At 41.5% G+C, this 12,644-nt stretch overlaps 1 protein-coding gene across 3 annotated transcripts; it reads left to right on the top strand.

The window, feature by feature from the left end:
* The first annotated feature begins 41 nt into the window (after positions 1 to 41).
* ANKRA2 (ankyrin repeat family A member 2) lies at positions 42 to 12,136 on the top strand. Of its 3 annotated transcripts, none has more exons than XM_075541164.1 (9): positions 42 to 481; positions 3,723 to 4,109; positions 4,989 to 5,147; positions 6,708 to 6,773; positions 9,080 to 9,177; positions 9,658 to 9,783; positions 10,018 to 10,084; positions 11,226 to 11,306; positions 11,894 to 12,136. In XM_075541164.1, exons 2-9 carry the CDS (start codon positions 3,821 to 3,823, stop codon positions 11,947 to 11,949), a joined length of 942 nt encoding a protein of 313 aa, XP_075397279.1. In that variant the 5' UTR covers positions 42 to 481; positions 3,723 to 3,820; the 3' UTR covers positions 11,950 to 12,136. The 3 variants fall into 3 exon arrangements, with proteins under 3 accessions (XP_075397279.1, XP_075397280.1, XP_075397281.1); XM_075541165.1 differs by having other exon boundaries at positions 42 to 679; XM_075541166.1 differs by lacking the exon at positions 42 to 481 and adding an exon at positions 2,933 to 3,010.
* Positions 12,137 to 12,644: the final 508 nt, after the last annotated feature.

Raw genomic sequence — 12,644 nt, 5'->3', positions numbered from 1 at the left:
CCAGATGACGCGATGGTTAGGGGCGGGGCGAGGGAAAAAAGAGGCGTGGCCGGGCCGCCGGCCTAGGCTCATCCTCGTTAGCCCGGATCCTCCCCTCCCGTTGGCCGTCCTCGGGCTGCGGGTACCGCGCCGCGGAGCGGCGAGGCGGGGAAACCCTGCCGGACCGCCCGGCTGCCGAGATGCCGAACGCCTTTTTGCCAGAACGGGAACCAACTCGGAAGTGACGTCGTGGCCCAAACAAGCCCTGACTTGACGGAGACCTGGGGTGAAATCTGTGACCGCAGGAGGGAAGGCCCGACTCGCTCCGTGCCGTCCGAGGTGGTCGGCCGACGCGGCCGGCCTCCCGCTCCCGCCCCGGGGGGACCCGGGCGTCCCGGCGTTTCCGCTTCCCCGTCTCGGACCCGCGGAGGCACCACTCGGGCAGAGCTGGCCCGAGGCGACCGCACGGACTTTCCGACGAGCGCCGGGACACCTGTCGCCTGTGAGGCCGCCTTCCTTTTCATAGCACCTCGCTCGCCTAGTGGCTCTCGGTTAGGCTGGGGCCGTTCCCGGCGAAGGCGGCGGGTCAGACCCACCAGCCACTCGGCGCAGAAAGATGGGACAGTCTGCTCCTGTCAAGATGTAGGCTCGGAAACCGACCGTCGGGGCCGCTTTGGGGGTTTTCGGTTTTGCTCTCCTAGTAAGTAGGGTGATTCCAGGTTTAGGGGGCGGCGCGGGGCGCTGCTGTTCGCTGGGCTGGGGACGAGCACAGCCACCGCTTTCTCTCCTGAGCTGCTTACTCCGTTCTGACAGGTCGCCCTCTTTTTAGTCAACACCGCCCCCCGCCTGCACTCCTGTCTTCAAGTTGGGGTTTATTGGGTAACTGTGACTCAAATCTCTAGGGCACTATCTAGCTGAGCGTTCCGTTTGCCCCGGAAAGACAGCTTTCCTCTCCGGTGGAGTTCCACAGCCTTGGAGACTCGCAAGGGCGGCTCGACCCTGCCCTGTGAGGTCTGTAAGTCGGCATGGGCTCCATCCTAGAGGAATTTTCCGTTTACAGTGGAAATTTCCAATAGAGACATGTGGAAATAGACATGTGCAAGTTGCTGGAGAGCGCTGTGTTGCAATTCTTGGCCCCTGGAGCTTTGAGGCGTGGTTCTCTTGGGAAGTACAGTTCCCATTGGATACCTTTTTGGCAGACCCATGGCTCTCGGCTTGGTACCTTCATTGCCACAGGAATCACCAAACATTTTCTGTTCTTGTTCTGCTGGTTTAGTTCCTTCCTGTTGTTCATTAGAGTCTGTTAACAACGTTGCTACCTGCTGCGCCTTATTCTCTTAGTATTTGGTGTTTTTCTTCAACTTCTCCCGTGAATAAAGGTGTTGGGGAGGAGCGGCACAGGCCCCCTCATGATCTGTGGGCGTCCTTCTTCTCTCTCGTGTTGACCACCCTGCCCAGCATCCTCCAAAGGGTTGCTGTGGGATCAACCTCTGAACATGGTTTTTAAACTGTAAATGGTGCTCCATTGTGACCCTAAGGCATTGCTAGCCCTCAATCCCCCTTTATTTCCACTTAGAAAGCACTCTGGCCTCTGAGAATTTCTAACAGAAGCAGTCGTCCTAACACAAATAGATGACTTGGGATGTTATTAATTTTCTACCTGTCTTAAGTGATTTAATAGTTTAGATTTCTTTAAAATCCATTTTAGGTAATGATATTTCAATATAGTCATTTTGAGTCATCATAGACTCGATGGCAACAAGTTTAAGGATTTGGGGTTTAGTTTTAATGATCTCTCTTGAAATTATGATAAGGTCCATAAGGAAGTGCCAGAGCAATTACTGAAAATTCACATTAAAACAATGATAAAGATTCAATAAAAGATATGCCTATGATTTATGCCTGAAGAGCTAGCTTCTGTTGAGTTCATGTCTTGATCATATGTATTTTGGGAGAAAAAGAATACTTCAGTAATTTGTATTTCTCTTTTTGGGGGGTAGGTTAGAAGCTATATACTTTTTAAATCATTTTATTGGGGGCTCTTACAGCTTTTAACAATCCATACATAAATCCATAATTTGTATTTCTTAGTACCATAAAGATTGATATCCAAAATTATACTTTGACCCTCACATGAACTAAGCCTCCCTTGAGTTCTCTCGGTCCATTGAATAAGGATGTGAATAGTCTTGTCCCCAGACAGAGTACATTGGAAGGTGGGTGTCTGCAGATACAGTAAATATGTACATCTCACCAGTTCTCCCTTTTGACTCACATTTAACTTGTTTGTATTACGTTTTGCTGTCTTTTGGATTGAGATTTTTCTGTATTTTATTCTATTGTAGCTGGGGTTTTGTTGTTTTTTAATGATTTTCTTATATGTAATTCAAGATGGGGAAGTCTATAGAGAGCAACAAGATTAATAAGTTTATTAGCGTAATGACAGGAGAGATTAAGGGAAAATGGGGAGCTAATGAGTACAAAATTGAAGAAAAATTTTTAATTGATTGTGAAAAATGTACAATTTTTAATATATGTAAACCATTAAAATGTATGAATTGTGAATTATAAGTCAATAAATCTGTTTTAAAAAATTATACTTTGACTTTAATGACCTAGAGATGCTAAGGCAAAGGAAGCAGCCCACAATTTACATACTTTGTTTTCCACAAAAACCTATATTAAGTTGCTGATACTTAATCTGAATAAAAACTAATTTATCTCCAGTTCACCAGAAAAAAAAAGCTTTGTACAGCTGTTCACTGTCTAGGAATCATAAATATTCTAGTTAAACTTGCTATACTGTGAGACAGTGCTTAAATCTGAGCAGAGTAACTTAAATACGACATGTTAATAGATGAACCTACCCCCCCCAAAAAAATTGAACTCCAGGTAAATGGTTAAAGCTTTCACATAAAAATATATTTGTATTGTTACCCTGATCTTTTGTCCACTTGGCAATATTCAGGTATATGAAAGAAGAGGAAAGAATACTAAAATGTGGTGGAACCGAAGGAGCACTTGTGCCATAGTGAGTAATGCTTGAGTCTGCTAACCACAAGGTCAGCAGTTCAGAACCACCAGATACCCATTGGGAGAAAGATGAGGCTGTCAGTTTTCCTAAATATTTATAGCCAGGGAAACCTACAGGGGCAGTTCTCTCTGCCCTATAGGGTCAGTGTGAGTCAGAATTGACGTGATGGCAATAAGTTCAGGAGTTCTTGGAGTGATGGAGGTGTGACTGGATCCTCTGAGGTTAGCTAGTGGTGGTTTGCCATGCAACAGGGCCTGAGCTTTAGAGAGGTTGAGTGATTTGTACAGGTTCACACAGCTAGGGAATGGTGACGCTTGGACCCAGACCCAGATTTATCTTTGAACATTTTAGGCCAGGGGTCCTCAAACTTTTTAAACGGGGGGCCAGTTCACTGTCCCTCAGACCATTGGAGGGCTGGACTATAGTTTAAAAAAACACTATGAATACCTATGCACACTGGATGAGTTGGCTGCTAAGTAGGACAGGCAGCGGCGGCAAAAACACCTAGCAGGCCGGATAGATGTCCTCAGCGGGCCGCATGTGGCCCACGGGCCGTAGTTTGAGGACCCCTGTTGTAGGCTTTCTATTATATATGCATGTCATGCATGTCTCTGAGATCTGTTATATCAGAGACACCTGTGAGGATTCTTGACTGAAAATTATTACCCAAGTTCGTATAGTATTTATAAGTTTTTTAATTGTATTTCAGATTTTTTTCAAATACCCGAATTCCAAGAAGACACTGGCTGGAATACCAAGAGGAAGTCATGAAGTTCTGTGTTCATTATTGAAACTACAGTCAAAACAATGGCGACATCAACCAATCTGGATATCGGAGCCCAGCTGATAGTGGAAGAATGCCCCAGCAGTTACAGTCTCCCTGGCATGCCGGACATTAAGATAGAACACCCCCTGGACTCCAGTTCTGAAGATGGATCTGCCCAGGGTGTTGCCATGGGAATGAAATTCATCTTACCTAACCGATTTGATATGAATGTGTGTTCTCGATTTGTGAAGTCTTTAAATGAAGAGGATAGTAAAAATATTCAAGACCAGGTTAACTCGGACCTGGAGGTGGCATCTGTCCTATTTAAAGGTTGAAAGTTATGGTATAAATACTTGCATTTGTTTTTGGTTTTTTGTTTTTGTTTTTCCGCTACCCACCCCCAATCATTAGATTTTGAGTTTTGAAAGAGAGTTTAGAAGTCACCTTTTAATATGATTTTCTGGAATCCCACAGAAACTGATATGAAATATTTTCAGGTTATTTAACAGGGACCTCCAAAAAGTTTTGGAAAAATTCTATTATCGTTTCTTTTCCCACAAAACTTTCTGATGCCCTCTTATAAAAGTCTGCTTTAAACAAGAAGAGCCCTGGTTGATTAGCATTGATCAGAATGTTTGTGCTCTAATCAAAGAGGAGGGTGATTAGGACCCACCAGCTGCTCCAAGAGAGAAGGGTGTGGCAATCTGCTTGCGTACAGATGGACAGCCTTGGCAGCACTGGGGGGCAGTTCCACTCAGCTCTGTAGGGCTACTGACAACAGCAGTGAAGTTTCACTTTGTAGCATTGGGTTGTTTTTTTAAATTTCTTGTCTGTTTTTTTTCCTTAGAACCTCTCCAATTTAGATTCCTTTTTATATCATTGGAGAAAAATAAAGTCTTTACATAATATTTCCTATTTCATGAATACTTAGTTTATATTAGCATTATCCTGAAGTGAAGACTCCTGGATTTAGTTTTATACTGATCCAATCGCTGAATAAAGTTGTTCAAGATTTCTACCATTCTTTTTTTTTCCCCCTCTAACTTTCTCTATGGGAGTATAGACTTACAGAAAAAAATAATTTAACATCATTTGAAGGTGTTAATAGCTCATACATTTCTTTTCATGTACATACTACCATAGAACTTTTATTGAAATGCTTTGTCATTAAAATGTCGCTTAAGCATGTTAAATCAATTATCTTATTAGCTGAATGCAACATCCATGCATCTGCTTCTCCTGGGATTCAAGTGAGACATGTCTACACACCCTCTACAACCAAGCACTTCTCCCCCATCAAACAGTCAACAACCTTAACCAACAAACACAGAGGAAATGAGGTCTCTACAACACCTCTATTAGCGAATTGTAAGTATTCATGTTGCTCTTAGGTGCTAAATATTAGTAATATAATTATTCCAAGAGCTTGGCAGTGAAACACCATTTTATTAGCTCCATTTGAAAACTTAGTAATATTCCAATAGTAACTTAAAACTTTTTTTAATCATTTTATTAGGGGCTAATACAACTCTTATCACCATACATACATCAATTGTGTAAAGCACATTTGTACATGCATTGCCCTCATCATTCTCAAAACATTTGCTCTCCACCTAAGCCCCTCGCATCAGCTCCTCATTTTTCCCCTTCCTCTCTCCCCTCCCCAGACTTTTTTTAATATTGTCATATGTGTTCATGGTATTTCTTATTTAATGTTTCTCCATTTAGTACACATACAGATTGAAATTTTTAACCCAAGTTTTACTATAAAAAGAGTTATTCTGAACCTGTGAAGATAAGGACATTTCAGGTGTGAGTGTGTATGTTTTCTGGGAGTACGGTAGGTCAGGTTTGTCACATTCTACTTGTAAATTAAATCACTAAGCAATAAATTATTTCATAGGGAAAGTTGAGCAATTTTGCTGTAATTTTAATCTGAAAAAATATGAATATTCAGGTATATTTTTTAAAACTTTGTATCCACAATTTAAAAAGTAGACTCTAAAAGAAAATGAAATTGTTTTTATATATAAACTAGAAATGTTCTGTAAATTTGAAGTGAAAAAGCAAGAACACAATCAATTACTAGCAATTTGATGTTAGTCGTGGAATTGAGACTATAAGGTAACTATTTCAGTACTCTACAGCACGGTGGGATGTATGTTTTTACTGTGGGCACGCTAACGCACGACTGTTAGTTGAACAGCATGCTGCAGCAGTTGAGCCAGGTAGAGTCTACGCCTATAACTCAACTCCCACCACAGCCTGGCCTTTTCTTACATGAATGTTTATCTGCCTCCCAGTTGCTTTCCTTACTCTCTTAGGGTCACCTAGCCTGTTGGGTGTTATTTTAAGTTGAAGAGGTTTTCTTTAAAAAAAAATCCAACTAGAATTTTTTAGGTGCAAAGAATCCCCTGGAGATTATCTGGTTCACATCCTTTCTTTTACAAATAAGTGTTAAAACATGTGTCCAAGCTCACACAGCTAATTAGGCACAACTAGGCCTTCACTTCACCAGTGAGGCCACTATTCCATGTGTGACTTTATTCCCAAAGTGATGAAAATGAATCTTGAAATAGAGGTATTTAGAGCTTCAGTACATTCAATAAAAAAGACCAAGGAGTATTTTTGTATCTTCTAGATCTGTCATCTTCATGGACTCGTATTCAGTAATATATAACATTGGAAAAATTAAGTTACCTAAGTCATTTCTTTGGAATAGTTTGAAAATAGTAATTTGCAGATGTCAGATCCTCTTAAATGGACATAGACGAGCAATTAGCTACAGAACATTAGGTTGGCCTTTAGTTTGTATTTTAAAAAGTAAAATGATCGTTTTCACTTTGAAAAATAAAATTGTTCATTACTATGAGCCACTGATGAGGGCGTGCCCTCCAGATGTTGACACTTGTTACGATGTTGTTTCAGCCTTGTCTGTTCACCAGTTGGCTGCGCAGGGTGAGATGCTCTATCTGGCTACTCGGATCGAACAAGGTAATCGTCTACTTTAAAAATGTAAGACAAAATTAATAGGAATTAGCAGTTTAATGCAGAAAGGTATAAAGACAAAAGCAAATAGTTGCATAATTCCACCAGGCAGATACATTTGTAAGTTTCTTTTCAGAACATTTTTCCAGAAAATATTTCTGTTTGTATTTTGGGTTATGTGTGAGAGCATGCATGTGCTTTATGTAGGCACACAGGAGGAAAAATAACCCATGTGTACCTGCTTGATATCTCGAGATCTAGTTCTTTCCATATCAGCATCTAAACATGTACTTCATTCTCGAACAGTTCCACGACACTGCATTGCCTTGGGTAGACGGATCTTAGGCTGTTGAATTAGACTCTTGGTGGTGCTATAAGACACAGTGACCCGGGCATTCTTTTTAAGTATATCCATTGTGGGTAATTCCTACAAGGTGATTGGCTGAGTCAAGCACTTCGAGTTTTTAATTTTGTATACATCTTACCAACTATTACCCAAGAAGAGTTTCTTCTTCCCTAGACCTTCACTAATACAAGATATTATCAGACCTCAGTATTGGATAATTCGATAGGTGAAAAGTATCTTGTAGTTGTTTCACTTATATTGTAAATTAAGGTCTGTGTGAATTTGTTTTTGGTGAACTGCTCGTTAAATACTGATGTCCGTGAAGTCTAAATGAAAGTCAACTAGCTCTTTTGTTGTGTAAGCTGCATATCTTTTTCCCAGTTGGTTATTTCTCCTTTGCCAGCATTTATTGCATTTTTAAATAGAAGCTTACATTTTTGTAAGAACACGTTTTGTTTTGTTTTTATACTCTCTTTTCAATCCTGGGTAGAAACTGTTTTCCCCTCTAGGGGATAACTGTTTTATTTTAGGACTTCAACGGTCCCTTCAGTGGTCCTGGGTAAATTACCATGGTTTTTACTGTTCAAAAGTCAGCCAGTTGTCTCTCCATTGAATGTTGAGCATCATATTAAAAGTTACTACTTTCAAATCGTGGTATTCTTTTATAAGAAAGACTTCAGTGAATTTCGGGAATTAAATGTGGTTCAAGGAATAGCATGGTCCCGTGCTTCAGGTGGTTTGGCCTTCATTCACATCATGCTGTGTTTGCCGTAAGAAGGAGAGATCAGAGGCTGCACTGCTAGCTACAAAAGGGAGAGATTTAATACATTGTGAAGTTTTACATAGTATGCATGTATATCATTCTAAAGGTTATCAAACAATCCTAGTTGCCATCTTCCCAACTACACATTGAGGTAGGTAAGGTATTTATCTGCTTATTATAAAAATAAGTCACTTGCTCAGGTCACATTACAAATAAGTCACAGCCAGGATTCAAGAGTCAAGCCCTCTCCTGATTCTTAAGTCCAGTGTTCTGCCCAGCATTTTATCTAGTCGAATGGTTTATGCTTGTAAATAACATGGTGTATGTTGTTGTTGTTGGATGCCGTCAAGTCATTTCTGACTCATAGCAACCTAACGTACAATACAACCTAACAGAACCCTGCCCCGCCCCGTCCTCGCACCTGTTGCCTATTTCTGCACCTCTGTGTCTTATCTCCGGAAGAGTCTTCCTCTCTCTCAGTCTCTCACAGTCCCTCTACTCCACTCCCTACCTTACTCATTATCCAGCCTTCCCAGCATGGGAGGTGATTGAACATGCCATAGGTGAGATCAAGGGCACCTTAGTCCTCCAGGGACAGAAATGTTTGCTTTTTTATGCTTTATAAAAAGGGTTATTTGCAGCACATTTGCGATGTGGTACATTTTGATGCTTGATTGCTGCTTCAGTGGTGGTTGCTTATGGATCCAAGGAAAATCAGGCCCTTGACAGCATCAATATTCTCTCCATTTATCGTGATGCTGCCATTGGCCCAGTTGTGAGTTCCGTTTTCTGTCTGTGCATGTGAGATCCATACTGAAGGCTGTAATATTTAATCCTCAGTAAGTACTTCATGTCCTTTTCGCTTTGAGCCAGCAGGGTTGTCATCTGCACACTCACAGGGTGTTATTGAACCTTCCTCCCAACTGCAGGCCATGCTCTCCTTCGTTACAGTTCAGCTTCTCAGATGATCTGTTCTGCATACAGATTGAATGAGCGTGGTCAAAGGATAGGACACCGTTACATACCTTTTCCTGGTTTTTAACTCAGATATTTAAACTGAGGCACATTTGAATACATTCCAACAAAACTTCAGTGAACAAAATTCAGCATTAAATGATAGTATCAACGTTCTAGAATGCCAGTATTTTCACAGTATATGTGGTTGTTAAATTAGATCACAAAAATTGCTTTTCTTTTAACTAGAAAATGTGATCAATCACACGGATGAAGAAGGATTTACCCCTCTGATGTGGGCTGCAGCACACGGGCAGATAGCTGTGGTAGAGTTTCTACTTCAGAATGTAAGGAAACGCCTCAGCAAATGTCGATGGGTAGTCACTTACGTCCAGCCAAGCCTAGACCTCAGGGTAGAGGAGACAAACCTAGATCATGTGGTAGAGATCACGATAGAGGATACCAAACAAATTAGCAAATGTTTTTTTTATTCTCCTGGAACCACAATCTAGTTGGGGAAGCAAGTCTAATCAGATATGAAATAGTTAGAGAGGACTTTATGCCCAGCCCCTCCCAACATAGTAGGAAGGAAAGTCCAGCCAGCCCTGTGGAAGGCTTCCTGGAGGCGGTGTGACTTGACTCCAGGGTAGCAGGATGACAGAATGCAGGTAGACAGAGGGAAGAAGGAAGACATCCAGTGAGTGTTGATAGCAGGGCCGTCCATGGATAAGAGTTGGCATTGCTTTTTTTATGAACCCAGAGCATTATCGGACTGAAGCACATGTTTAAATGAATTGATAAGTCTTTTCTCTCCACTCTTCACCCAGGGTGCTGATCCTCAACTTCTAGGCAAAGGTCGAGAAAGTGCACTGTCACTGGCCTGTAGCAAAGGCTATACCGATATTGTGAAAATGCTGCTCGACTGTGGAGTTGATGTCAACGAGTATGACTGGGTGAGTCTACAGATTTTTTAATTTCCAAGATAAAAATTAAAAATAACACTCAAGTTAAATTGCTTTTGGAGGAATATAATTGTGTTGAACACTCTTTAGTTCTGATTTAAGTATCCTTTACTACTTCTTGAAGCCCAGTTTATGGTAAAACTTGACTCTGAGGCATGAAATGGATTAAATGGTTTGCATTTTGCTCGCCCTGGAATCACTCTGTATTGCTTTTTTTCCCCCCAGAATGGAGGGACACCTTTGCTTTATGCTGTGCATGGGAATCATGTGAAATGTGTAAAAATGCTGTTAGGTAAGCACATACAAGTGAGATTTACTTAGGAAATGCTATGTGAGGACTCTAATTTTTTAGAACGTGGCCTTCCCTGCTATTCCTCAGAAGTAACGTTACCATTGGGTGGTGTTGAATGGAGCCCAAAGCATGGTGACCAGAGTGGAACTGCCCCCTGGGGTTTTCTTGACTGTAAGCTGCAGGGAGCTGGTAGCCATGTCTTCCTTCTGCAGGGTCACCATTGAATCGGAATCACTCACCTCCAAGTAGGCAGGCATTTAACCGATGTGCTTCCGAACCAAACCCACTGCCATCGGCAGAGTCTGGCTCACAGCAATCCCACAGGACAGAGTAGGCCTGCCCTGTAAGGTTTCTATGTGAGCAGACTGCCCTGTTTTTCTCCCTCAGACTAGCTGGTAGCTCAGACCACGCACTTTGCTCTTTAACCACTAAGTACTTAACCACTCTGCCACCAGGCCTTCATTTTTAAACGAGATAAATCTCTGCTGTTTACCCCTGGAGGTAGAGTGGGCTGTGTGTTGGGCTGCTAATCACAAGGTCGGCAGTTGAAAACCACCAAACAAGAAGTCCTGCTAACGCAAGGTTCTACCCACTGTGCTGCTAACTGCCCAAAGCACCACCACAGGAGAATGACGAGGCTTTCTACTCCTGTGAACGTTCACAGTGTTGGAGACCCACAGGAGCAGCTCTACTTGGTCCTATAAGGTTGCTATGAGCCAGAGTCGACTTGATGGCAGTGAGCTTTTGAGCACCTCCCACCACGGCATTGGCACGGGAGATGGGATACCACAGTGCCGTCACACAGCACGTCCACAATGGGAGTATCTGCCCCTGTGTCCTTCACTCGAGGAGCTGAATCAGAAGCCACTGTTTGTTTTCCTGCCCTCAGTGTCATATGCATGGTTGTGTCTTTAACTGATGATTCATTTTGGCTGCTCTAGAGAATGCCTTTGGGTTTCAAGTGTCTTCCCTCCAACCCACCAAGGTGAATTCTGTGCATCCCACGCACAATGTACCTTGTTGGAGCATCCTGAACACATCAAATTTGCTAAGTACCTGGTCATCCATTTTCATATGAGCCAGTAATAGGCACAGTCCACACTTCTGCTTTATTTATGTAGACCTTTCTATTTTGGTATAGAAAATGGAGCTGACCCAACGGTGGAAACTGACTCTGGATACAATTCAATGGACTTAGCTGTAGCCCTAGGCTATAGAAGTGGTAAGTCATTTACAAGTCATGAGATTTTTATTTTAGGTCTACAAATAGTATAGTGGGCCAAACAGTTTTCATAATTGGTAGTCATAAAGCATTGTCTGCTAACCTGTTTCCTGACATAAGCAGTTAACTCTGAGTCAATTCAACAAAGTCCTGTAATATGTACAGATGAGCCGGTTAGCCGGTTACTCTTCTTACTAAGCCAAATGAGCAGTCACTAGGGCAACTGCATGCCTGTTTACAAGATGTGCTTCCTACTCCATGGCTAAGTATATTTGTAAATTGCTTTATAATCAGCCTTTCTCTGGCCCTTCGAACAGCCTTGTCCCCCGGGCTCTCCTTCAGATCACATATGTAGAAACCAACGCATAGCAAGTCCAAGGCGTTGGACAAAGTTGCAAAGTCAGGAGCAGACTAAGGGACAGCTTCTGCAAATTTCTTTAAGGATTACCTTGCCCTCCAACTATGGCTATATGCACCTCAAAGAAATTGGCTTTGGGCAAAGATGGGAAGGTGAAGTTGCTCCGCTGCGTATGTGTGGAAGAGTGTGGCCATCGGAACGCAGTGACCTTTATTTGCTTCTGCTCTAGTTCAACAGGCTATTGAGGCACATTTACTGAAGCTGCTCCAGAACGTCAAGGAGTAGACGCAGTTGTCAGAGGATGGTGTCTACCCTCGTGTTTATGTTTGGGCCCGAATAATGATAGTTTTGTTTACATCTAAATGTTTACCTCGGTTGCAATATTTACTGATTTTTAGTAAGTTTTAATAAATGTCCCTCTGATAATTCACTGGTTTTTAATAAAATTACTGTTGATTTTTAAAAAAATAAATGTGTACTTCCTGTTTTAAATTATAATGTTTTATGGCATGTAAATTTTTATGGCACAGATAGTTATGAGTCTTTATATCAAGTGCTATAATTTGATATTTTCAGAAGTTGTCCCACTGGGTTCATCTTTACTCCTACATTAACTCATTGACTTTATATAGAGTTTGCTATAAATCCATAGAAACCAAATTTGGTTATTGTTAAAGTTAAAAAATGCACAGTGTGATTGTTTACAAAATGCCATTAAAATAAAGTACTTTTTTTCTGTCAGTTTGCTTGCTGATGTTTTTTATAGTAAAGGATTAATAGGACTTTCTGTGAGATTTTATTTCAGCCCTTCTGCCATGCTAGCATTAGCTCTCACATAGAATTAATATAATTAAGATGTACAAAAGTCAATCAACAGAAACTTGTTTATTCTCATTTTATAACTACACTTAGAATATGATTCTATTGTAGCTAAGTTTTTTTAGCGAGAAATCTCTTCCGTGAAAGAGAAGTTAAATCTT

This window comes from Tenrec ecaudatus, chromosome 2 (assembly GCF_050624435.1).
Source record: "Tenrec ecaudatus isolate mTenEca1 chromosome 2, mTenEca1.hap1, whole genome shotgun sequence".
NCBI classification, from domain to species: Eukaryota; Metazoa; Chordata; class Mammalia; order Afrosoricida; family Tenrecidae; genus Tenrec; species Tenrec ecaudatus.
This window is presented reverse-complemented; position numbering and strand designations above follow the sequence as displayed.